Raw genomic sequence first — 27,946 nt, forward strand, 5'->3', positions numbered from 1 at the left:
TCTAAACACTTTTTACATACGACATTTTTCAGTAGGATTTCATTTTGCAAAGTTATGATACTTTGTATTTTTACATTAGCCGCCATTTTGTATAAAAAAATTATATATTTTTTTCATACAAAACGTATAGTTCGGTAGTTCTATACGATACTAAAAATTTAATTTTTAATCTTTAAAACCAAGCAGTTAAGAGCATTAACTCTTCTGAAAGTCTCAAAATGGCTCGTATGGGGGTCCGATCGAACTGATACATCGCTTGTTTTGAAGCAAAAATTTTTTTTTTTTATTTGGATGTAGTTTAGGCTTCTAAACGTTTCATGTATAGCGATCTTTTCGTTAAAATTTAAACCTACTGAGTTACGAGTGTTTAAATTTTTATACTTGTCGCCATTTTGCAAAAAATTGACACATTGGATTTTGCTAACGAACATACACAGGGTGATTAAGAAATCTATACTGTCACAAAAATTGAGCTTTAATATATATTTCTACTAAAAAAAATATAATTGAACCGATAGGCACTAGTGAAATTATATGCTGCTCTAAAATGTCTATGAAACTCTATTTGACAATTACTGTTCAAACCTAAACCTTATAAAGCATTAATTTTTCTTTTGTAATTACATTCTTGAGTGGTTTTTTTAAGTAGTGGTCCCAACATTTGGATCAGGTACAGGGTATACCCTAAATAAATTATATATAAAACGCTTAATTTTTGTAATTAAATAAATTGAACCGCAGTGGATTTAATAAGAAAAAAGTCTATCCAGTAAAGGTTAAAGATGTAACGGAAGCGGAACATTAACGCGATTGGTTCTAAATTTGCCTCTTTCCCATTCGTCCATTTAAAATAATCGCATCAGGACATCTAGTTTTCAAAAATAATATGATATTTAAAGGAAAAAATATCTTATTTAAAAAACGGTTACCAAATTGTAATCACAAGCAAAGCCAACCATTTCAACATTAACTGAGTTTCCATCCTTGCAATTCTCGTAAAACTATTTTGAAACCGTTTTATATCTTGTATGAATCAATAATCGGAAATGCCTGCACCGTCAGTCCAATGCCATCGAATGAATTTCACCCGCGCCGGTCGGATACCGGTCAGATTCTTGAAAATGCACCCGTCAAAAGTTTCGAACGCAAAAACGCAATCGAGATGAATCACCGCCGCGGTGGAATGCCTCGGCTTCCTGAAGAGCCTCGTTAAGAACAATGAGTCATCGCCAAGCAGCAAAAAAACGAGAAGCGCCAGGGACGAAGAGGACCTCGGGGTCTTTTCAAAGGAGGAAGAAGACCGCCGAGACATATTTAGAAGCGCGACTTAGCATGTGTGTGTGTCGGTCGATCGGAACGCCAATGAAAAAAAGTAACGAGCTTAAAAAGAACTTCCAGAAATAGACGCGGAGAAAGAGAGACGTCGCAAGTCCCTCTTGATGCTGTGAGATGTAACATAGATAAGAAAAAACACGTGGTTTTAAACTTTTGATTGGTATTTCGAATAAACTAATGGTCAAGGATTTCATTGAAACAATTGATTTTTATGAGAAAATAATTCTTAAGAAATTTATCTTAAGAGCATAGCATTCTAAATAATGCCAAATCAGTATAAAAACATTTGTTGCTCGATGATTGGCGTTTTAACACCAGTGATATTGTCTCAATGTTCATCAGCTAGAATACAATTTTAATTTCTCCCGCGAGTGATCTGAGCATAAGTTTTATATAATATAATACATAAAAAAATTGCGCTGAATGACCAAATAAACTTTTTTAAATATTTACGACTATTTAAACTAAGGGTTCCTAACCGGTCGGTCGCAATCGACCAGTCGACCTCGAAATAAAATTTGGTCGATTCCAATTATGATTGTGAATTTTGAAAATATTGATGATTTCTTTAAATTTACAATCATGAATAAAAAATAATAATATGCCGGTCGTAGTAAAATTTTGTTTTTCTAGATTCGTGCTTATCTGTTAATGAAGCGGTTTAATGATTAAAGTAAAAGAACATATTTGACGACGGTTTTTAGGCAATTTGCTAGTATTTTAAAACACGTAAATAATAAACTTCTTGGAATCTTTTAACATCGGCTTTATAACAGCACACTTTCTTCGACATTTCTAATCAACAGAAAGTGTTCCAGCGATAAACTACGGTAAACTCCCCGATAAAACGGTAGATAGGGAACGTGCTAAATGAGAGCGTGTACTCGAGGATTAAAAAATACAAAATATGATACATATTTTTTGTAGGGATTATAAAATTATATTAGTAATTAATTTATTTTAATTTACTTTTAAACAGCTTTCTTTATTGTACAAAGGAAAAATTGGTACACTTCCATTTTATACCGAAAAATTATAACATTTGGAAGTACAAGTAATTCAGGGAAAAACAAAAAGTATGAAGCAGAACTGAAAATATTTCCTATGAAAGGAACATCCAAAGGAGAATTTTATTTCATTTTACTGTATAATCCACCAACAAGTATTGAATTTGGACGATGTTGTGAAAGTTACAATTGAAATAATTAATTATATTAGATGTAAGGCGCTTCAAAAAAGAAAATATAAAATTTGTAGCAATCTCATTCTTGAAACCCGCGTTAATGACTGTGACTAATAATGATCATTCATCAATAACACACACAAAAGCCTTCGTTACAACTAGTAAAAAGGATTTCACATAAATAAATTATAAAATAAACAAGCAAATGCACTCCAAAATGCAACTCAGGACACACTGCATGGGCAGTGGAAGAAGTTCCAGATGTAGGTCAAATGCAAGAAGTGAGATTAAGCCGTAAACCCGTGCGTTTGTGCATCGTTGCGGCTAGGGATTCCAATCCCGGGCCAAAATTTTGATCCCGGGATTTCGGTATTGCAATTAGTCAATCCCGGGATCAGTCCCGGGATAATTTTCATGTTATTTTATCGATAAAAATAATTTAAAATGAATAATACAATATTTTTTTACATCCGTTTTTTATAACGTACAATGTATAAAGTACGTATAATTTTAGTCTTGGACTTAAAATAGAAAATAATATAATAAAAATAAAAAAGGGAAGGTCTTATTTATTTATTTGAGAAGATAAAAAATGAACTTTTGACAATGTATGTACATATGTATATTCATAGACACAATTAATGGAAAACATTATTTTGGAAAAAACTCACGAAGTAACATCAAAGCATCAAGCGTTTCATCATTTAGCCTTGATCTGATTTTGGTTCCTAAGCAGCCTGCAGCTGAAAAAGCACGTTCAGACTCACAGCCTCAAAGATTCACAGATGACACGTGCAACTCGCGCAAGTTTGTATACGAAATATAACGATTTTGTCAATAATAATTCGATTGTGCTTGATAAATCAATCAATCCAAAAAATTCGGGATTATGTTTTATAATCCCGGGACTCATCGGGTATTGAAAATCGTTCGGGATCCCGGGATCCCGGGATCCGGGATCCCGGGATTGGAATCCCTAGTTGCGGCACAGGTGTGAAACCAAATATAACTAAATTTTAAAAGTATTAAAAAAAGTCTTATAACTGCGTAAATCGAGTTTCATAGGCAATATTTCACGAATTCCTTTTAATTTGTACTATTGTATTTTTTTATGATCGAGTGCATCTGTGGTAATAATAAGATATTTTAACCTGTAAAGCCTCCTCAGTTGCACCTTAGCCTCGGTTATGTAAAGACAAACCCAAAATCATGGAGAGATCTAAACAAATGTCGATCACGGTAAAATCTCGAATATTTCGAGACGGACAGTGAATAGATGTTTGGTTAAAGAAAAAAAAAACACTATTTACTGAAAAAATGATAAAAAAATCGCGTTGAATTGGCAAAAGCTCATCGCCATTGGTCCGTCGAAGATTGGAGAAGAGTGGCTTTCTCCAACGAATCCAAATTTAATCTGTTTGGAACAGATGGTAAGCGGCTCTACGCCGTAAAAAAGTTTTATCCCTTATGCATTAATCGATTCATCAAGCACTCACCCTATGTGATGATCTGGGAGTGCATGACAGCTAATGCTTTATCTATAGATTACTCAATTCAAATAGTTAATGGGAATTACACCATTAACATAGCCAGGAAACTTGAAACATAATTGAAAATTTATATTAAACAACAATTTAGAAAAAAAACGATCAAAAAATTTAAACGAGCTGAAAAAACATCATGGAAATGTGGGAAGACAAGATTGATCTTAAAATAATTAAAAATCTGTATTTATCGAAGCCTGGTAGAATACAAGAATTTATTAAAAATAAAGGTGAAATTATGTCAAAATAATTTTGTTATTATGTTATAAAAGTGTTTTATTTACAAGCTTCTAATTTTTAAACGTCCTCGGTATTGCTTTCTATGAATAGAAGCAAAAAAAAAAGGTCGCGCGCACGTGTTGAGATGGAGACTCGCCAACATGCACTTGCTGGGACGACGAAAAAAATACACCTTTACCAGAATTGACGCAATTATAATATTAACGGAAAACGAAAGTTAACAATTATAGTAATCTATTATAAATTCAAAAACGTGTAAAAAATGCATCAAAGTTGATAAAATAATCAAAATACGTATAGGAACCACCATGTCAACTTTCAATTGGCCACAGCTGTATATATACTTTATATGGTAATATTCAAACGTCTACTCATTTAAGTACATCATACAAATAATCACGAAACTGTTATGTAAAATAAAAAAAATTATAGTGGCACAAACCCAAAAGTATCTATTGTTGAAAACATTAGTGTTTGATAAGCTCGTTAAGAAACTGGATGGTTCAAGTCAGAGGGGCGTTCTCGAGCGCTGATGTCCTGGCCGGAAAGAATAGGAATAAAGAACGCGATCGCAACTCTGGTGTATTCTACAGATCGCATCTGAAGCATTACACTTCAGAAAATATTTATGAATCGTAATAAAAGTCTCTCAAAGACTTTTCTTTCAAATACCACCGATCCACGCCTAATTGGCAAATGTCGAAAATGGCGGTACTGAAGGTCACCGACGCGAATTGCGTCACACACACATTTAACAAAAAAACTATTGCATAACGCTAGCTGCGATCCGTCACCGTGACTTCACGTTGTTACGTTTGCGTTACGTTCGAAGACAAAGAAAGAGTCGGAGAGTGGCTTGGCCCAAATTTACCGGTATATTTATACACTCACACATCGTGGCGTGTACCAGGTAAAAGGTAAACTTGGCTGGCGGCGTTAGGGTGGGGGTAGACGGCAGCAGCGATTAGCAAACTTTTTTCGGTGGAGGGGAAAGCGATTCGCGAGCGGAATCGAACGCGACACCAGAGAGCGAGTGGTCACTCGAGGTCGACGTTTTACAAAAGGCGGCTCGCGACAGAGACCGGCGATTTAGGTCCAACGAGGAAAATCAGTACTCTGTGCAGTACAACACACAATGCGATTCCTGAAAAAGACGAGAGGATAATTTCAATTCTAATGAGTTGACATTTAAATGTAAAAGTTGAAAGTCGAAAATTCCAAATATATAGTATATTGCGATTTTGTGAAGTTGAAAGTTCAGATCTTTGAAGAAACCCCGATATAACAAGATCATACGAATCATATTTCAACTAATCTAGTAATATAGTCTCGCGTAACACATGTTTTAGTGTAAAAGAGAAGGTGGGTTTGAACTACATGGAATTTGCAACTTGGAATACGCGAAATCTTGATGAGAAAATGAAAGGTGTTGGAACTATTTCAAAGATATATACATATATGTACATATGCAACTGATAATAATTATTGGAATGTATATTGAAGACTTAGAGAAAATACCAGGTCAAGATCGTTGATTAAAATATAGTAAACATGAAATCTACATCATGTAAGTTTATTGTACAGTCATAACAAACACGTATTATCTAAAATACAATATTATATTGATGAGATAAATTGTAAATAATTTGTTCAATGAAAATTGTGATTTACTACGCGTTGCACGACACGTAATTTACTATCGGCAGATATCGTTTTTTCTATTTACTTTTTTACTAAATAATGATAAGAATAGATATAAATGTAAAGCATTTTAATTTTTTTTTTTAATAAATTGACAAAATTATATTTTTTTTAAATTGCATTCTCGGCGTAGCGTCTACTCAATGATACACTTTTTCAAGTTGATAAGGGGCAGTGTCGACAACCGGTCAATGCTCGCGATCGCCTCCATTATTCTTGCCCATTGCGGTCGGGAAGAACCACCCGCCCTTTTTGAACGAGCCATTAAACTTCTCAACGAGCGTGCCTAACACTATGTTTTCGGCGATAGCTATGAGGAGCTGGAAAAAATAATGTGGGATGGAGCTCATCTATTTTAGGTGTTCACCAGAATTTTTTTTATATTTATCTTTTGAAATTGTATAGTAATTAAATATAATGGTCATAATTAGGGATTCCAATCCCGGACCAAAATTTTGATCCCGGGATTTCGGTATTGCAATTAGTCGATCCCGGGATCCCGGGACCAGTCCCGGGATAATTTTCATGTTATTTTATCGATAAAAATAATTAAAAATGAATAATACAATATATTTTTACATCTGTTTTTTATAACGTACAATGTATAAAGTACGTATAATTTTAGTATTGGGCTTAAAATAGAAAATAATATAATAAAAATAAAAAAGGGAAGTTCTTAAATATTTATTTGAGAAGAAAAAAATGAACTTTTGACAATGTATGTACATATGTACATTCATAGACACAATTAATTGAAAACATTATTTTGAATAAAACTCACGAAGTAACATCAAAGCTTTAAGTGTTTTATCATTAAGCCTTGATCTGATTTTGGTTCCTAAGCAGCCTGCTGCTGAAAAAGCACGTTCAGACTCACAGCCTCAAAGATTCACAGATGACACGTACAAATCGCGCAAGTTTGTACACGAAATATAACGATGTTGTCAATAATAATTCGATTGTGCTTGATAAATCAATCAATCCGAAAAAATCGGGATTATGTTTTATAATCCCGGAACTCATCGGGTATTGAAAATCGTTCGGGATCCGGGATCCCGGGATTGGAATCCCTAGTCATAATGATGCGTTGGAGAAACATGTCACGTAATATTTGTAATAAAAACTAATTGAAAAACAAACTTTTATGACGCAGTCTCTTAATTCCATGCATTCTAAAAGTATCCTTTGAATGATAATAGGTCTAAGAAGCAGTAAAAAAAAGTGAGAAGAAACACAATTTTAAAGCTCATATTAAAACCGTTTTCATGTATCCATAAAAAATAAGTTAAAACATATTTCAACAGCAACACGATTTCAATTTTAAGCCGTGGTATTTAGAGCTGGATTGTTCTCCATTTTTTTTTTCTTTGACAAAAAAATTAAAAACTGTTTTTGTCGTTCGACAAAAATATTTAACAAATAAATCTAAAAATATTATTTTAAAGCGTACGAAATGATTTGAAGAATTTTGGACAGCAATAAATAAAAAGACAAGGTTTTTAAGATTATGAACGCGAAAAGCAAAATTATGTATGATATAATTTTTATATACATTTTTTTTTGTTTGTTACACATTGAGGTACCGCAGCTAGAAGGCGTACGGGTACTGGACGCTTCAATTTTGGTCGTAAAATTGTTTTTTTGCTTCGTTCAAATTGTTTTCTATAATATTTGAAACTATAGAATACAATATTGATTGTGTTTTAACTTTTAAATAAGAAAAAAATGTATTTTGATAACCGTAATGCATTAACAACAATGCAAAATGAGTACATTCACCAAAACGAAATTAATTTTGAGAAAATCAGAACTACTTTTTTTCAATTTTGAAACAGGCTTTCTTATTCTAAAAATATAAATATAATGACTATTTTCTGGTTTTTTAGTAAAAAAAAAATAAGTTAACTTCCCCCAAAAGAAAAATATATCATTGGGTTATCAGTGATAGACAGCAGTGATTCCGATATGAATAATTAATAAATTCAAATATTTTATAATTTTCATAATTTCTTTTAGAGAATTTTGCTTTGATATACGAATGTTTTAAAATACGAACATGTTTCCGAAACAAATTATACTTGTAAAACTGAGGTTATACTGTACTTAAAAAAAATCGTTGATTTCGTTAAATTCCCAAAATACAGTTGAAAGAACCTAATCTAACCCCCTATAACCTAGTATTCCTATAACAAAGTCCCAATCTCTACGCTATGGGGAGGTCGACTGTATACACCTGAGTGAGTTAATTTTACGTATTTTACCAAAATGATTTTTGTTGTTATTTATTTGTTATTATTTTCTATTGCATTTATAGTAAATTATAGAAAAAACAGTGATTCTCAACGTTTTATTGCATTTATTTATTTTACTACTTTTGATATTAGTATATTTTAATAATATATTTTAACACTTTTCTATTTTTAAATTTTGTTAATTTATTTTACATATTTATTATACATTATTCGGCTTTTGTGGATTTTTTTAAATCAATACAGAGTTAATAAATATTTTTTGTTACGTTAATTTATTTCGTACCTTTTAATTTATTAATATTTTTTCCTATAGAAAACATTTACATTAGAATATTATATAATTATTGTGATTTATATTTACCATATTTTTAGTTATATATGTAAATATATAACCTGGTAAAACGGGGTACCTAAAAACAGTGAAATATCGACCGCCGTACATGTACGGCGATACTCCTCAAAATGTTAAAGATAGTGTGTTCATCAACAAGACGAAAACATATTGCACCCTTAGTAAATAAATTGTTGTTTTAGAGTTATAGGTAGTTAGTGGGGTTCTCAATTATAAATACGAATTATTTGTTTTTTTAATTGAATGTTAATTATTATTATAAAAGTACACATTATACAGTTGTAGTAAATACTCATTTTTTAGTATGGAAATAAATTTATATTAAATAATTAACTTCAAAAATCATTCACGTTTTGAGAAAAATAAACTGCGGTCCGTCCTCTATTGATCATGAACAATACTGAATTAACGGTACCGCAAAGATTGACGATCTATAAATGAAATAATCGCCTATTCACACAAGTGAATTTCACCCCATGCGATTCGCGCACCATTTCATCCATTGAACAGAAAAGCTGCACGTCGACACACACAAAAAGAGCGCGAGAGCGAGACGGAGCGCGTTAGAGAGAGCAGGCCCGCCGGTCGGGTCAAGGGCTGCGGGGTCTCCGCGCAGGTTGAGCGCCCCTGTCGCGGGCGTGACCGCGCGCGGACGTTGACCCAGGCCGCGACGGCTCACATGCAAATGCGCGCTTCCGAAACACTCGGTACCCCTGCCGCGGACACCTGCGCCTTCTTCTCGACTTCGCCGCTCAGACGACTTCGACTCTTCGTCGCGCGGCCAGACAGGGGTCACCAACCGCTCGCCGGGGTACCGCTATCGATCGCCATTAGCCGATTATGCAACGTCGCCGACGATGGATCGCGAACGGCGATGGATCCGACGGCGGGTTTGAGGCAGGGCCGGACTGGCCTTCGTTACATAATAATAACGTAACGACGTTACGGTTAAACATTTTTTAAAATCTATAATAAAACTATTTAATTAGATGTAATCAGATATGCATAAGATATTTGATATGGGACAGCGACCTAACAAATGGAATTTAGTGCAGTGATTACCACCAACACATAAATTTCTATAAATTTCAATATGAATTAAAACATTAGTCTTTTAATGCTTGATGTGAAAAAAATAAATGAAAAATGGAAAACATTACAACAGTGTAGAAATATGGCAGTCAATGGATTAAGAATAGCTATAAAAATGGTATGAAAAGTCGATATATGAAATAAAAAAAGACTCAAATAAGATGTGAAAACAATAATAAAAAATAACAAATCTTACTCGGAGAAACGAAATATATATAAAGATCCTCATATAATAGTAGAAAAATTAATACATACTACATAAAAGAGATTGTGAATTCAATACTCAGTTTAATAATTTAGTACAATACAACAATGAAACATTGAATGTAAAATTTATTGAATTTAAATTAGTATCTTTAGAAGAAATTCACAACATAATTTGTAAATTAAAAAAAGAAACCAATACTGATGAATTAGATATAAATATAATTAAAGGAATCTTGGGAAATATAGGAACTAAATTACAATATTTAGTAAATAAATCACTCTGAAGAAGAAATACCTGATAATTTGAAAATTACTACTATTATAACTATACATAAAATAAAAATAGTAAAAAGGTCGAGAAAATGAGACCAATTAACATGTTGCCCTGTATAGAAAAGGTGATGAAAATGTAGTAATGTAAACAATTAAAGGATTTCATTATTTCTCAAAACATTCTATGTTAATAACAATCAGGATTCACAGAAAAAATATTCCACTGAAACTGCATTACAAGTAGTTATAAGTGATTGGTTGTTAGCCAAGGATACAAACAAAATCATTGGATTTCAAGAGAGCTTCCGAAACAATAGACAATAATAATGCTGAAGAAATTAGAGAATATCGGTATAAGTGAAATAGTTTTAAGATGGTTTAACAATTATTTAAAAAAAAGCAAGAAATTAAAATAAATTATGTTCTTACTAAGAAAAAATATTTTTTTAGAACTTCAAATAAAAATAGTTCAGATGATGTAATACCTTATTTGTTGCATGATATGGAATTTTCTCAATTCTTGATAACCGTAAAAAGCTTATTCACTTTTGAAATTTAACCTATGGTATCAAATATGTACGACAAAAATAGTTCAACGTGCCACATTAATATGTAAATAGTCGTTGATAAGAATACAGACCGATGACTCGAATTACCTTGCAACAAAGGAGCTTGATTGAAGTAACTGAATTTAAAACAACCTTGTGATTTTAGGAACCGTTTACTAGAAATACTCCATTTTAAGATTACAGCCAGATAAGAGCTAGTTAATCATTACAATGTTTACAAACGAATGACTAACACGAGTATTATTGATAAAACATTACTTATTGGCCAGTCTTTAGTTTCGCGAACTTAACTGAAACAAGGAACACCTGCTTAGTAGCCAGAAATCGGCACTTGAGAGTAAGGACGTGGTCTGGACCAGAGCCAACGACCCAGACCTTGGCGCCAGGACAAACCCGAAACTCGGTGTAGCTAAAGCAAAATGCGAAAAAAAAGTTAGCAGTGAGTGTCTCTAGAATTCTAATAGGACATTCCTCTCCCGCGAATGCATTATTCATCGCCATAATACAATCGTTTCCTCTCCGAAAGATGGAAGATAAGGGAGGTTTTTGGCTTTTTGCTGCTTTTGCAACGGCACGATCAAACACGTGAGCGATAAAAAGAGCCGTGTGCACTATCATGCTCGTCGGGATTATGTGTGTACTATGTACATGTATAATTTTCAGACTGACCTTGCCCGCTATCTTATCCGTGTGGTGCCGCGATTGCCGAATTCGAATGCAACGCTTCGTGGAATGGCGCTACGCTATCTTTTTAGAAGTAGGGTGCAGGTTTCAAATGCAGAAAAAATAGATAAGCTTCTTAGTTAAAATCTAGTACCAATGACATTTTCATTTTTATTGTCACTAAGATATAATACCTTGATTACGTGTACTTTAATATGAAAATATAATTTGGCAAAGCAAAAAAAAAAAGTTTCAAAAACATAAATTTTGAAGAAAAAATTTTTTGGCAAATTTTTTTGTTTTAAAAATTGAAAAAAAGTTAAAACTAAGTTTGATATTTCGACCCATTTACAGCTGAGTACAAGGTTCTGCATTTTAATTATGATTTTTTGAATAGAAAAAGTTACGTTTAATTATGAATAAAAAATATCAATATTTAATAATTGTTATTGTAGTTACATTTTTATAATAGGTGATTTTTTAGTTATATTTTCTTAGCATAACTATTATATGATCTGATTTATATAGTGATTTCCAGACAAAAGTATTATAAATTTATAAAAAAATATATTTTAACATTTGAACTGTCTAACTTCATAGTTCAATGTGCAAATATAATAAAACAAAATTTCAACGTAAAATTTTAAATATACTATGAATCGAGTTCAAATTCATCAATAATTTTTAATTGAAAATTAAATCCAATGAATATTTTTTAATTAGTTTGTTGTAACATAAAATAAATAAATATATTAAATATAAATATAATATAACGTTGGATTATTTGATATTAAACTTTCCCTCATGTATGATATAAACAAAATAGTATTATGATAACGACGATTTTTATTTGTTTTTCACATCTGAAATTTTGCATTCATTTTCATATACACTACCTACAAAAAAGTAACAATTAATCATTTAACATTTATTTGTCCGTTTTTATATTCGTGTAGTAAAAAAATCATATTAGTTTTTATACTCATGTAATTAAAAATAGTTAAAACTCTAACAAACAATATTTGTGTTTTTCTCACGAAGTAAAAAAATTATTCATTAGATTTAATTTTCAGTTCAAATTGATTGATAGACTGAACTCGCATTAAAAATTCAAATACATTAAAATTTATATCTTGAATTTTGAATTTGAATTTTTTAATTGCACATTGAACTAAGGATTATAATTTATTCAGTTCCTTATATTTAAAAAAAAATTATGTAAACGTTAACAACATAATGTTAACACAATAAAATGTTTACGTATATTTTTATATATAATTTAAAAAATAAATTTTGTCCGGTATAAACACCGAATCGATTTATATGACATACTTTTTTAGTCGATGGTCGATTTTTTAATTCATTTTGAAATTAAATTGTCATATTTATAGTTATTATAATTTATACGAGTTTTTAATCTAATTTATATAATATATACAATTATAGTTTGATTGCTTTTTTTGTATTTGATAATCGAAAAATTTTCCATATATTAAACTTTTTAATAGTAGTAAAAAAATATATTATTCTGCATATCTGTAGTGACTACAGAGGAAAAAACAAATTTAGTAAAAATCCCAGCAAAAGTAAATTATATAATAATAATCGCACTGAGCATTTTTTGTAGGGATTTTTTACTTTCACTTTTTTTAAATTTAAACTCGCTAAAGCCGAATTTAGCACTGTTATGATAAGGCGCGATGCCATACTGTTTTAAAAATAATGAATATTTTTTGGTAAGATTCCATATTATCAATACAGACCTCAAAACGTTTGACACTAATAAACTATTTAAGGTACTTTCCTGTTATTTATTTATTTATACATTTTATTTATTTATATACAACTATAATATGATATTTTTCAGATAGTTAATCATGGGTTGTTTACTGTTCTACATCGACATAATGGTAACGACTAAACGTTAACGCGACATAACGCTCCCTGACAAAACATTAATATATATATATATACAGGGCCGGCCCAAGGGGCAGGCAGTACAGGCGATCGCCTGGGGCGCTAGATCTTGGGGGGCGCCGTGATACCAAATAAAGGCGCAATATTCACTTAAGATTATCAAACAATATTGTTAAAGAATATAATCTGATATTTTTTGTATACACTACTGTGTACTCTTTACATTATTTTACGCGTAAAAAATCGCGACGAAAATAAAACTACAAATTCTTAAATATCCACAATCGCAAAAAAGAGTATGGTGTCAAATATATGTAATATTAAATTACTTTAATTTGAATTATATTTTTGCGCTCATGTAATGAGTTATTAAAGTATTATTAGGGTGGGGGGGGGGGGGCGCAAATTTAGTTTTTGCCTGGGGCGCTAAATAATCTAGGGCCGGCCCTGTATATATATTATATACATAATTGTATTATTGTATATACATAAATGTATTGTTAACTTTGAATCGAGTGAATATTTTTGAAACAAATTTATAATGTTTATAATGAAAATAATTAGAAGGAAAATTTTTAAATCTTTTGATTTCAAATATTTTATTAGTTAAAAACAAAACAATAATAAATAAAATACATGTTTTGAACCTTATTTGAGATCTAAAGATTTGCAGTTTTTACTTTGATTTAGTTTCATTATAAACTTTTTTTATGAAATACAACACTTATTGGTTCTAAATTTGTATATTTGTAAAATAAATGTTCATTTATTAAAACATAATGAAAACATGAATTTATACATAAATAAATGAATAGCATTTTTATATTTAGTCGTTAACATTATGTCGGTTAGGTTAACATTTTGTCGTGTAGCCGTTCTCACTTAGCTTAATTTTAAAACGTATTTATTTTTGCTACATAAATACTTTTTAAAATTTAAAACTATTTTTTTTAGAATAAATTTGCTTTTTGAAAAGTATTTTATTTTTAAAAAGTCAGAATAAATAACCACTGTGTTGCATTTATAAACAGGACAGTGGACTAAGAGTTGATCCTTGGAGCACTCTTTCAAGTTAAAATTAAAGAGAAATTATAACAAAAGATCCACTTTTTATTTTCCTATAAGGAAGAAAATGTTGACCATGTTTCAGAAGGATGAATGTAAATATTTATATTATTTTAAGTGATGTTAGTAAGGAATATCATGGTACTGTAGACCAATGTGTCATACATTGTATGAGTACTGCAAATCATAAACAGTAAATTATCGACGATTCTCCAAATATTCCACTCTTTGTTTTCCTATAAGGAAAAAAGTAAACCAGTTGAGAAAATAGTCGGAAGTTATAAACAGAAGAAACAATCATCAGAAAACTTGAAAGGTTCCAGTTGTTTACGCTTTCTTGACTCTCCAACTCTTGCACTAAACTAAACTTTCACGCGCACTTTGCGAGACGTCAACACACAACCAACAGAAGAAAGTAGCGAACGTAAACAACGAAAAGGGGGGCGTAACTTATTTAACTCGCTATCCTTACGCAATCGGATGATTCACCACCCGTGTTATTGTTTTATTGACCTTAGACTTGAGAGAATAGCGTTCGACTCGGAAATAGAACGGCTCGAGGGGCGCGCGTCACCACGCGGTCGCACGTCGAAGACTCCGAAACGCAAACAGCGAAAGCTCTTTACCGGCGGTGTCTCCCCGTCGTCCGGCGAGGAGTCCTCTTCACATGGCGCGACGGCGATCGCAGCCGGTCGGCGAAAAACTCGCGGAGCAACGCGCCACACACAAGATACGCAGTCGCCGACGGCGGCGACGCGACTGGCGCGGCGCGCGTGCGCGAGAGTGGCGGGGGCCGGTCACGTGACGCAGTAAACGACCTTCAAGTGATGTCGGATCGTTCCCACCGACCTTGCGAGCGGCACGCGCCGTCTCACTCTAACGCCCCGACTCGAGTAGCGGCGTCTCGCTCGCGCGCTCGAGTGCGTCGCCCCTGCGCTCGGCTGAGGCTCGGAAAGAGTCGGCAGGATTCGGTTCGCGGATTATTTTTCTATTATTTTTTTTAACCCATTAGATGCTCTTTTTTATTACGTAGGACGTAATTTCTTATCATATATTTATTAGAATCTAACAAGTTTTCCCAATACGTCGCAATGGGCTTACAAATTTCATTCGCATACATAATATGCAGGGACGTCGTTTGGGCGAACAGATGGGAACTATTGCATTTGGCTTGAATAATGCACGGCATTTAATGAAATACATACTATAAATGTTAATGAAATTAGAATATTAAAAAAAATACCCCTCCTCCAGGAAAAAGCTAAAATGGTAATTTCAGTGAAATCATATCAGAATACATTTTCACCGGTAGATACATATTTTTATGCACATGCCAGGTAAATTATATATAAAATATAATTTAGTAAAATATAGTAAGATTATATGATTTCAACTTTTTCGTACGTAGGTAGTAATACGAGGGTGGTCTGAAAAGTTTTAAGCCTCAACATAAAGATGGCGTTACTCGTCAAAAATATTCTGGTATTATAATTGTGCATGTGTTGAAAGATACTTTGAAAATTTAACCACGTTAGGCGCTCAGTGGCTCAGTTGTTGTTTAACAGTCGTTTGTGTCAGTTTCTGTTAAAATGTCAGTTTCTGTTAAAATGGAAAAAATCAAATATCGAGCTGTCATAAAATTCTTGAATTTGAAAGGCGATACGGCTACTCAAATAAAAGTCGAGATGGACCCTGTTTACAAGTAGTACTCTGCACCATCATTTGCCAAAAATACATTTTGGGCTGCTGAATTTTAACGTAAGGACGGCCAAAAACTGCAACCACTACCGATAACGTCGGAAAAATACACCAAATGGTACTAGCTGACCATCGAATCAAGGTTAAAGAGATAGCAGAGGCTGTGGGCATCTCGAAAGAACGTGTTTGTAATATAATGACTGAAGATTTAGGCATGAAAAATCTAACCGCGCGTTGGGTGCCGCGTTTGCTTTCTCAGTTTTAATTTTATTCTTTGTTAGAGTCAATTTTTCCCTGAATATTAAAAAGCTTTTAACTCACTACAAGTTATTTATATGCTCTATAATACGATCGTCTATTTTCAAAAAAATACGCTACTAACTCCATTTATAATATTTATTTTTTGAAATCCTGTCGTATCCCGTACGTATTTGAAAATATTTTGAAGCAGTGATTTGCTAAGAGTAGAGCCTACTTATGATTTTCCCCAGATAGTTCCATCTACAGAAGCTGCAGTTTAATGTTATTGGATTCTATTTTCATATCATTGTCACTTTCTGAGGACACAGAAGCTTTTTCGCTATTAGAAAAATGTGAATTAATTACTTGACATTTTTCTGTCAAGTAATTAATTTTCAGGTATCATAGAAATTATTCTAATTAGAATCTATTTTGTGGGAATGTTAATTTGTATAACCAAGTAAAATATCATACAAATAATGTTGGAATCTGAGAGGCATAGTAGGATACTTGATATTTCACATGCATAAAAGGCTATGGATGACATTTACTCTATATTTATTATTTAAGAAATTATTATGATATTGATAGATATTTATGTTTTAATTAATTAATTATTATGTAATATACGCTGTTTGAATTATAAAAAAGTTAATATGGACACAATAACTTCCGTAGTTGTTGACGTCCGTTTCGCTTGTTGCATGCGTTCGCGAACGCCATATTATGGCGTTCGGAAATGCTAATATTTTGACAACCAGTCGGCATCGACTGTCGTTACGAAACGATCGTAAAGTGCCGAGCTCGATAAAATATTTAACGCAAGTACTTTGGACTCGCACCTCAGTACTAACAGAAATTCTTATAAGGATGTTAAAATTTCTGAAAGGGCGCTTCGTTTCTTTTCAAATATTAAGGAAAAAAATATTAATTAATACGGAACTATTGCAACATGACAATTATGGGTGGTCTCGACAATATTATATAAAAAAACCCAAACAATTAAATAACATAATTATAATTTGCGTTTTATATCACAATAATAATTCACTCTTTACTAACTACCGAACTATTATATTTTATGAACTCAGTCGCATTTTTATTTTTAAATTTTTTGGTGTTTAGAATTTATTATTATTTAAATTATGTTAATAGCTACGATTGCAGCAAAAGTGTTAAAAATAATAAATACACATTTAAAAATAATGGTCGAAAAATATTGCGTTACGGCCATAGCGATTCTGACAGTTATCAGAGAGGATGTGCTTCCGCGCCAGCCTGTCGGTCGTCTCTCGATTCGGAACGACAGTATGTCAACAGTTTCGTCACATTTTGAATCTTTGAACTTGTCGACGGCCCAAAGTGAGGTTCGTTTCACCGATTTATATGATTATTTGTAGGGCGTCGCATTATGCAGGGGATAACGAATAGCGTACTAAAAAGACGCCTTTGAAATGGACGCCCGACAGAGAGTGCACATGCGGACGGCGAGCAAGACCACCCTGCTCAAAGTGGTCATTTTGGGCGACGGAGGTGTAGGAAAGTCTTGTCTGATGAACAGATTCGTTTCCAATTTCTTCGACGATCATAGTTTTCACACGATCGGCGTGGAGTTCTTAAAGAAGGATCTGGAAGTTGACGGCGTGACGTTCACGTTGCAGGTAAGCATATCTATCAGTTATGAAACTGCAAAATTTACGCACCTTACTAAAATCTCAAAGCTCACCTGTTAATACCTATATGACCTCCTTTGGGTTCTCTTTATCTAAGACGATAAGAACTAGTTATTTTATTTTAGCTTTCCTAAAATATTAATTTATGAAAAAATCAATATCAACACAATAATTTAAACGGCATATAATAATATCTTTTAATCGATCAATTGATAATAATCAATGATCGATAATTATTTCTTAGTAAGATTAACTGTATTAATGTCCTGTTCTCAATGTGACATTATATATCAGGCATGGCGAACCTTTTTGGGGTCGCGTGCCAAAAATCCTCAAATATTATTCCTCGATTGTGTGGCGTGCCCAAGGAGTAAAAAAATTACCAAGATAGAAAAAAATAAATAATTAATTATTTTTTAAAACAATTGTCGTTTATCTTAGAAAAAATTGATAATTAATAAAATGAAATAAATTAATAATTCACAGGTTATTTAATCAAGATTTTATCTTTTTAAATTTCAAATTAAAAAATATTTTTGAACTTGGAAATCGTTCGCGTGCAATCTAAATTCTCAAACGTGCCACATCGGGCACGCGTGCCCTAGGTTCGCCATGCCTGTTATATATGATTTAATTTTTTATTGAAAAATAAGTATTATTAGTGAACACAATTATGATAAATATGAATCAATTTTAGTTTTCTATTTGTTTATGTTAAATTTTTTGGGTTTATTTATTTAAACATATTTTGCTTCAGATATGGGACACGGCCGGACAAGAAAGGTTCAAATCTTTACGCACACCGTTCTATCGCGGAACTGATGTTTGCATGTTAACTTACGCTATCGACGATAGGAGCTCGTTTGATAATCTCAAGATGTGGATGGACGAATTTCGGCTGTATGCAGATATTCCAGAATCTAACGAAAACTTCCCGTTTTTGGTCGTGGGAAGTAAGTCAGATAAGACACCGAGGGAGGTAAGCGTGGAACAGTTGGCTGATTGGTGCACTCAACACAGAATATCTTCATATATCGAGGCGTCTTCGAAGACGGCTAATAATGTCACAGAAGCTTTTATTTTGTCTGTAAAAAGGTAATTTGTAAATTCAATTTTTTATTTATATGAAACAATTAAAATTTATTACAATGTTACATTTTTAGGTGGATAGCTTTAGAGAGAATGGCAGAAATTGATATGCGAGCTTTAACCAACGCCGATAGTGTCAATCTGGGAAACGTAAGAAGGGAGAACGGCGGAATGCAATGTTGTTTGGGTTCGTGCGGTAAAGATTCAAACTGATATCGAGGCTTTATATTTATAAAACATTCCATTTTAAATACTCTTATATTTATTGTTATTATGATACTTTGCACAATTATATAATACATACACGATTATGTGCAGTGATATTTTTTCGGTTGTTGCAAGTCTGCCTTCAAGTCGTCGCCTTATTATCATTTGAAAGTTTAGCAATAAGTTAATCTTTCAATAAACGTGCTTTACTCGACTGACTAAACATTTATTTTTGTACATACCGTTTTATTATAAATAATTATATTGCACTTTTGCGCATTGACTTTGTTATCGTAGGGTGTCGGAATTTATATAAATTTAGTTGTGAATCAGCTATTTTTGTATGTTGATACTTCAAGATGTTCCTAAAGATCTTTAAGTGAGATTCTCATATTAGTGCTACACTATAGACGTATGGATTACACGCTTTATTATTTTGAGATGTTTATATATGTTGATTGTTTTGAATTTAATAGTTTATCGTGTGTATTTAGTTATTGATATACTTTATACAAATAAATATTTATATAAAAAACATAATTTTTATTAAAGATATGAATCAAAACGACTGATTAATATCTTACACTTTTAATATACAAATATTTCAATTACATTGTGATTTTAATGAATGAAATCAAGGTACATGAAAAATATATGGTCAATTCCAATTCCAACATAAGTGGGAAGAAACATTTCGTGACTACATTTTTGCATAACGTTATTACTTTGTGTGTATACAAACTACACTTACGACTATATACATAAAAAATCATTAAAAACTAAGAAAAAAAAAGCGAGTGCAAATCGCTACGTATTCTTAATAATACATTGCAAAACATTAGTTTACCGACACGAAAAATTTACAAGTTATAAAAATACAATGAAATGTTTGTTTAATAATAAAACGTACGGCTAACTTAAATTCATAATCGAGTCATTGTTAATAAGGTAAAACTTCCTTCAATATCTTTCTCGGCTTTCGACCGATCGGCTGCGACGATCGCGAGAGTAGGATCTCCTAGGGCGAGGAGAAATACTGCGGTCGCGTTCGCGTCCTCGCGATCCACTCCTCATGGGTGAATAAGAGCGCCCTCTCGAATAGGACCGTCTCCTGGGGCTTCGACTTCTCGACCTGGTCGTAACATTATAAAAATCAGCGTGCGAAGATAACATCGACAAAATATTAGATCGCTGCATAAAACGTGACTTGTAGTTTTCAAGTGTTTAATAATTAATCAGAATAATAAGGCACGGTTATAATTAACAAAAGTGACATTACTTATGCAGCAACCCAACATAAATAAACCACGCACATCTAAAACTATTATGTAAATAAATTAAACGGAAAAGTCCCTTTAATACGAAGATCGCATCAGTGTACATACTATATATTAATAAAATCATGCAAAAAATAATATTTTTATTTGATTAGATGAATAAAAAATGGGGGCTTTTTAATTTATAAATAAAATTAAAGAAAAATAAAACGGGTAAGTAAAAATTGCACTGCCAGTTAAGATCTTTTACCAGTAAATTATCTAACTTTAAATAGACGAAATAATTACTTTACGTTTATATAATAGACTGGCAAATGAAAAACATTAAGTATAATATATGATAGACAATACATGTACCAATCCACACATCGATCGTGATGAGAAGTTCTAACTGTTGACAAGCAGGCGGGGAGGATTGTGTGAGGTGGTGAGGCGACACTCGCTTTCGGGAAGTACTGGTCGTGTACGCCGTCCAAGATGTTTTTTTATCAACATTGGCAAATTCTCTCGTTCTCATACAAGAAAACAACTATGCGGACTCGTCGAGAAAATTTGACCAATGATTCGTCCGTAGCGATGTCGGCGTAGCGGGAAGAGATGCTGAGCAAAGTCGGAGACTGACGCAGAACGGTGCAATGGGTACGTCGATCCGGAAGAACTCGTAGTAGCGCAGTGCAATAATCCAATAGTGCATTTGTATTTAAACGAGAAAACGGCTGTACATTTTCACGATCGACTGGATGCCGTTTCTAAACGAGCATAGACAAGAACCGAGTTGGGAAGGTCGCCGATCGGAGCTAAAAGTTAAAAGCGGAGTCGCGGAGGCGGCGAGACGCGACAGTTCTGGTAAAGTCGACGGTTGGGCGGTTGAATGACAAGCAGAAGTAGTAGTAGTAGTTGTGGTGGTATCGGGTGGATCGGCCGAGGGCGGCGGATGATTGTCGACATGTGGTGGTGGTACGATGGTTGTGGTTGTGGTAGTTGTGAATTGGCATCTGAAAACGTACCAACATCCACCCAGTTCATTATTGTTGCTCTCAAAATCAAAATTATAAACCCACACAAAGATACTCTATCATGAACGACAAACGGTAATAATCTAAACTGTGCAGAAATTGTTTGTTTCTCAGTAGCTCGTTTTAAAATCAGAAGTATTGATATACATTTACAACGAAACAAAAAATTACTGCACATCGTTCTTTATCAATCCAATTAATTTCATATAAATTTAAATAAAAACTGACTCGACGATTAAAAGCATAAGCATATTAAGTTTAAATTTCTACATATCGTTCATTCGTCTCTCACTAATCAAGCAACGCCTCTCGACAACAATTATTACTTACCACCTATGGGTATTAATAGTTATTATTAGGTATAAAAATAAACTAGCTCTTCTAATAGTTTTGCATACTCTCAATGGTAAATTAATACTTATGCTTTTTTTAAAAACTCCGATTAAATTAATCAATTATATTTATTCTTATACCTTTCCTCAACAGAGTTGCGAAAATTTCAAAAAAGTGTAATAAATTTTTATACCTTCTTCCCCCGTCTCTTCGCGTACGACCGGATGACATTTCCACGCGTATTCGTGTACCACAGCAACGTCTGTGAATAAAACAAAAAAAAAATTAAGAAACCATCATTAATCCATTATAGTGCTAATAATATTCATCCGGCAGTTATTTAATATAATTATAATTATTAATAATACCGTTTAACTAAATTAAGAAAAAGTGTTGCTCGGAATCTTCCGAGCCTTCACCTTTTTTTACCGTAACCATATTTATTTTAATGGCTTCAAATTTTGACAAAAACATTTTTGTTGAAATTCACCCAATAACGAGTTTATTTTTTTTAATTAACTCGTATTTTCCATATTCTTAGATGTTTTGTACTTATAAAAACATAAAAAATGGGTTTTTTGGAATATTTTTAGTTAAAAAAGTTATTACTATTATGATTGGTACATTTAAACATTCATCTCTATCCTCATATTTGGAAAGAACAATAACCTCAACAATAATATACAACAATAACAATAACAATAACAACCGCACAGACAAAGTTCACACTAATGTTATAAGCATAAATAGGTGGCATTATTTGAATACGTTTGCCAACCAAATCTGCGAGCTGGACACAGTACAAGATATTGTATTTCGACAATCTTATTGCTTTGTGAACTCTAATGTGGCATATTTAGTAAGTTCATTAACACATTGCATACTGAGTATTATTCCAAAAACTGCAGCCATGTGACGGGGCTTATTTGCGAAAATTAAAACCTTGACTTATTTTTTAAACCATCATAACTATTTAATTAGTTAACGTTTTAATGTCAAACTTAAAATAGTTTCGTAATGATTATATTATCAATGGTGGATCGCGTACCAATAAAATTAAAAATAATTTTATGTTTAGAATCACCAAATATACATCTTTTAAAAATAAAAACAATATAGATTGTGATAAAATGATGATGAAATACTCTGTGACCTCTACAATAATTTCTTTATTTTTAACACTCTACGGTCGATTCACGCAATGATATTCTCACGACCTTTCCACTTTGATACTGTTGACAGCAAAAAATGTCAATATATCATTACATGTTTTAATCCCAATTTCTCAAGCATCATATCAATAACAGTGAACTACTTCCGTGCTGGGATGTCATTTCAGCTTTTTCCAGGGGGGACAAAAGTTGGCGAGTCGGTAGTCGTTTTTATAACAGTTCCCGTTCGTTAAGATTCAAATTCAAGGGGGTCCTTGTTTAGAATCCATATCAAAAGCAATAAAATCGTGACAGCTCAATTGAAATGTTCGGTTATCTAGCATTCATATTAAGACTTATGATAAGTGAGAATCGAACGAAGCATATCTAAACCGAATTTTGGTCAATAGGAGGGCGCAAAAAACAATTATTCTTTCTCACAAGTCAAAAATCCACGTCAAAAGCAATAAAATCGTGCCGTCGCAGTGGGAACACTAGTTACCATGCGTTCCCACTGCAACGGAGCCGGCATGATTTTATTGCGTTTGACATGAATTTTTGACTTCTGAGAAGTGATAATTGTTTTTGCGCCCTCCTATTGACCAAAATTCGGTTTGTATATACTTATATCAAAAGTCCATATTAATATTGGTAAGGACAGCTATCATATTTTTAAAACATAGTGTAACATCCGAGTGCAGACAAATTGTGGAGCAACATGCGACGTCTGTCTGTACTTCTTCTTTCGTTTATTTTCCCCTGAGAGATGAGTCGGTTTAGTTTGTATTTGGACTTGACCTAATGAAAATTCTAGGACTATAATTAGTTTTAGAACTTTCATTAGGTAAGGTTTGGGTTTGAACAGCAAATAAACATTTCGAAGCTGGCAAATTAAGTTTCATGGACATTTTAGAGCACCATATAATTTCACTAGTACTATCAGTTAAATTATATTTTTGTTGGTAGAAACATTTATCTACTGGTGGAAATGAATTTAGACTTCACTAGTGAATCATACATATTTTAGAGCAGCATGTAATTTCACTAGTGTCTATAAAAATATATATCTACTGGGGAAAATGTATTTGGACTTCAATAGTGAAAATATAACTTCACTGAAAAATACACATTCACCGTAACATTTATACATTCCATGTAAATGTAAATATTGTTATTTATGGCAAAGTTGAACTATTTTACTAGCACCTGCCAGATAAAATATATTTTCACTAGTAAAAATATATGTCTACCAATGAAAATGTATTCCGATATGATTTCACTGAAATGACGTATTTTAAATAGATTCGACTGTTTTCTATAGATTTTTTTGAGGGACAACCTGATAATTTCCGGTGTGGTTTAGCGTTGTACCGTTTTATGTAAGTCTCGGATATTTTAGTTATTTTTAAAAACATTTGCACTTTGCTTGTTTTTTACTACATTTTTATTTGACTTGGCGCGTTTTCGTAATATTACATTATTATTGTTTTTTAACCATTTTGTGATAATACATGATCTGTATTGAAATTTTTACCAAATTTAAAATTGTAATTATTTTGTTTTGCGATTTTTGTGTGTGATCGTTACAAAATGGATTAAAGAGAAAAAACTTCTGAATATTATCTTTCACAACCTTCTAGCGAAGACGAAGAAGACATCAATGATCAGTGATTCTGAAAAAGTTTTCGGGATAGAAGTCCACATAATTGCGAAACCGCGTGTCATGTGAATCTTCAAAGACTCTTCAGAAGATATTCCCAATGCAACACTGGATTGGTCAGAATATGACACTTTAGGAAGTTTGAAAAATTTTGAAGGTGTGCCAGCTTATTGGTAATGATTCGTTTCAGACAATATCAGAGAAAACAAACATATCAGGAGAAAAATTGTCGTAAATACATAACTTCAGCTCACTCATAAAAATGGAGATGGAGTCCCGGAGTTAAAAAAATGGTTAGTTTTACTATTAATTATGGCAATAGTTTGAAAAATACCAATCCTAGAATGAAAACTCCGTACTTAGTGCACACCACACAAACAGAAATATTAAATTTGAAATTTCATTAGAGTTAAAATATATAATATGTGTTTCTTGTCTGTTGTGCAAACATCAAACAAAATGTCACAGTTGGATGGTTGGGTGCAGTGCGAATATCACTGCGTATATTGACCATAAAGTATTAAATTTTTTTAAATACATTCCTATTTTCATGGTTTGCGATTCAGTTTTATGGTAACTGATTTCATTATTACGAATATATAATATGTGGGATGAATTCATAGAAAAAAATCTGTAAACACTATTGAAACGAAATTGTTTTTATCAGAGTTTAGAGCCCCTGAAATTTCGTATATCGATTTTTCAAACTATTTTAGTTAATATAATATTAGTAACATCTTTGGCTAAATCACTAAATAAATACGGCACAGTAAATACACAGTTTAACGTGTGATTTTATTATATGAAGTTGAAAAGACGAAACGCACAAATTTGTGCACACGGTTTTCAATGTGTTAAAATTTATGAGTGTTTCTGGCGGAATTTTTTTTTAACCTAGTTAAGCTTTTGTTTATCGCAAACTAGAAGCATTAAATACCAGATTGAAATAAATATGAGAAACGGGAGCAGTTAATACTTAACATTTTTTTAAATATAGGTTTGATTATTATTAAGTAATATATTATATTAAAATCAATGGATGATAAAACTAGATATTTCGTTGAATATACAATCAAATTTTAATCATATTTTGAATATAAATGAGTTCTAATGTTAGGTAGAAATAACGGCATCGTATAATATATTCGTTCAATTTTTACATTCTTGTAAAAATAAAATGAATATATTATACAAGGCCGTTATAATTAACTTGACACGTGTTTCGACACAAGCTTGTGCCGCCGGCTATTATTTTAACAAAGGATTACGTAACTCTGTTCTTTAAGTTGATTGTACATTATAGTTAATGTAATATAAAAATATGAAAAAATCTTCTCTATGTTCCTTTTTTAATAAAACTAGCAAAATGTACAAAAAATATAAATTTATCACTAGCAAAAGTCTGAAATGATATTAAATCCACGAATAAGACTTGTAATACAAAAATATAACTGTTCCCCGTCATCAGATATACTTCGAAATCACAAATACAAAGATCAAAGCGATAAGTCTGACAACGGAGGTACTGTAATCTGGCACACTTATGACTCAAGCATTTCTCTATGGACCAAGAAACGGATCTAAGGAGTGTGCCGTCGAAATAAAACAATATATAAATCACACTCACGTTCCGTCTAATCCTCTGACTGAGTCTTCAGCGTCCCTGGGGTCCTCGAACTCGACGAAAGCGAACCCGGGCGGATTCCTGGCGACCCACACGTTTCTGATGGGGCCGTATTTGCTGAACACGCGCTCGATTTCATACTTGGATGCCGACGAGCCCAAGTTTCCTACGTACACCTTGCACGATAAGTCCCATTCCCGGAATCGAGACATCCTGGATTGGATTACAAAAAAGAGGTTATGTCAAACGCAGTGACGTGTGACGTCGGCAGACATTTTGAAATCGGATCGCACGATATTGATTGGGTTTCGCGACGTTGCAACGTTTGTCCAATTTTTTAAGGTTATGTCGCCTAAGCGACCCCGATAGACGCCATCTTGTATGGATCTGATGCGTTTTCTATGGCAGCTGTGAATTAATTTCTCAGGTGTGGCCACATGTGCAACGCGATCGATTAAATGAGGTATGGCACTTCATAATTCACCTGATGTTTTAGTGGACGGTCTAGTCGGAATAGAATGGATATAAAAGAAAACTGAATTATCAGAGAACGGACGACGCCGAACTGCCGAAAGACGCGGCTGAAAACGTGATGCAACGTTGCCACCCCGGCTTTTGTGGATAGCAACATTGAAACGTGACGAACGAGATATTTAAAAATAAATCAATGTAATAATTTCAAAATATATATTTATATTATTTTAAATACTTTAATTATAAGTTAAAAATAATATAAATTTTGATATTATTAAGGTGACCAGCCATCATCATCAAAATGTTTGTCCTTTTCTTTTTTTTTAACTCCTGCAGAAATTTGTCCTTCTTGAATAAAAAAATATAAAATAGCCTTTTTAATTTTAGTGTGCCTCTTTGATATTTTCAAAATCTGGTCATCTTAATATTATAAATCAGTTAATAATTCTAAATCATTATTTCGCATCGTGTTTCAGGCGCATGGCCTGCCTGAGACCCCCAGGTCTCAGAAAATTTTTGTGCATTCAGTAAGATGATCAGATTATGAAAATATCAAATGAAAACAATAAAAAAATGTTCATCTGGGAATTTATTTTTCATTTAGGGATGTTGGCGGAGCTAAAAAATGTCATCAAAAACATTTTTAACTTTCATGCGCTTATGATATACCGTTTTGTCAGTGAATACATATTACAAGAGAGAGGTGAGTAAGTATATCCCTTTTTCACTCGCATGGACTCGCGTATACGTGTGCGAGCGAGTTGCTCAAGAGCGTATGACAGAACGAGAGAGCTAGGGCAAGCTGCCTAACACTATTACTCGCTCTGGCGCACGCATCAGACGGCATTTCAATCGTGTGTCAGTATTTGTTTGCCTGTCGTCGGAAGAGCTACGTCAAAGCGCAGTACGTCAATACCGAAGGAGTTCTTAAGGGATAAGTTAAATGAACTGTATAGTAGTGTGTTTGGTTTTGCTGATAACACGTGCTTGTCAAATCACACGGTTCTGTTGCTCAGTTTAAACACATGTAGTAAAGGCAGCAAAAGCAAACGGCCACCAGTGATTAAATTTTATAACAGAACAAAAGGCGGAGTTGAATTTTGAATATTTT

At 32.8% G+C, this 27,946-nt stretch overlaps 3 protein-coding genes, 1 long non-coding RNA gene and 1 other non-coding gene across 8 annotated transcripts in view; 2 read left to right on the forward strand and 3 right to left on the reverse strand.

Annotated features, from left to right (window-relative positions):
- Hr39 (Nuclear hormone receptor FTZ-F1 beta) overlaps nt 1-15,154 on the reverse strand; it is a 39,933-nt gene extending 24,779 nt beyond the window's left edge. The window contains exon 1 of one of the 2 annotated variants that reach the window (XM_088198451.1): nt 15,020-15,154. The gene's annotated coding sequence lies outside the window, so the exon portion shown is untranslated. Of the gene's footprint in view, nt 1-14,906 lie in introns of both variants that reach the window. The other variant, XM_088198453.1, reaches the window with a different exon arrangement.
- Nucleotides 274-7,142, forward strand: LOC148229169 (uncharacterized). The gene is made up of 3 exons (XR_015811479.1): nt 274-2,835; nt 3,499-6,423; nt 7,078-7,142. It is a non-coding gene; the product is annotated as an uncharacterized LOC148229169 (long non-coding RNA).
- A 2,354-nt stretch (nt 15,155-17,508) lies between the features above and the next one.
- Nucleotides 17,509-19,523, forward strand: Rab9 (RAS oncogene family member Rab9). 2 transcript variants are annotated; one of them, XM_088198580.1, is made up of 4 exons: nt 17,509-17,639; nt 17,732-17,992; nt 18,762-19,099; nt 19,168-19,523. In XM_088198580.1, exons 2-4 carry the CDS (start codon nt 17,786-17,788, stop codon nt 19,304-19,306), a joined length of 684 nt encoding a protein of 227 aa, XP_088054706.1. In that variant the 5' UTR covers nt 17,509-17,639; nt 17,732-17,785; the 3' UTR covers nt 19,307-19,523. The 2 variants fall into 2 exon arrangements, with proteins under 2 accessions (XP_088054706.1, XP_088054707.1); XM_088198581.1 differs by having other exon boundaries at nt 17,553-17,650.
- Nucleotides 19,524-19,872: 349 nt separating this feature from the next.
- Rbp1 (RNA-binding protein 1) lies at nt 19,873-26,957 on the reverse strand. Of its 2 annotated transcripts, XR_015811478.1 has the most exons (5): nt 26,846-26,957; nt 26,365-26,574; nt 22,120-22,188; nt 20,935-21,572; nt 19,873-20,432 (listed from the first exon to the last, which is right to left on the reverse strand). XR_015811478.1 is itself a non-coding variant. In XM_088198584.1 (4 exons), the coding sequence occupies exons 2-4, from the start codon at nt 26,571-26,573 to the stop codon at nt 20,261-20,263; spliced, it is 450 nt and encodes a 149-aa protein (XP_088054710.1). In that variant the 5' UTR covers nt 26,574; nt 26,846-26,957; the 3' UTR covers nt 19,873-20,260. The 2 variants fall into 2 exon arrangements, 1 of the variants encoding a protein (XP_088054710.1); XM_088198584.1 differs by lacking the exon at nt 20,935-21,572.
- On the reverse strand, nt 26,189-26,331 carry LOC148229172 (small nucleolar RNA SNORA53). The gene has a single exon (XR_015811528.1). It is a non-coding gene; the product is annotated as a small nucleolar RNA SNORA53 (small nucleolar RNA).
- Nucleotides 26,958-27,946: the final 989 nt, after the last annotated feature.

Source organism: Plectrocnemia conspersa, unplaced genomic scaffold (assembly GCF_051122295.1).
Source record: "Plectrocnemia conspersa isolate PC_06_02 unplaced genomic scaffold, ASM5112229v1 ptg000011l, whole genome shotgun sequence".
NCBI lineage: Eukaryota > Metazoa > Arthropoda > Insecta > Trichoptera > Polycentropodidae > Plectrocnemia > Plectrocnemia conspersa.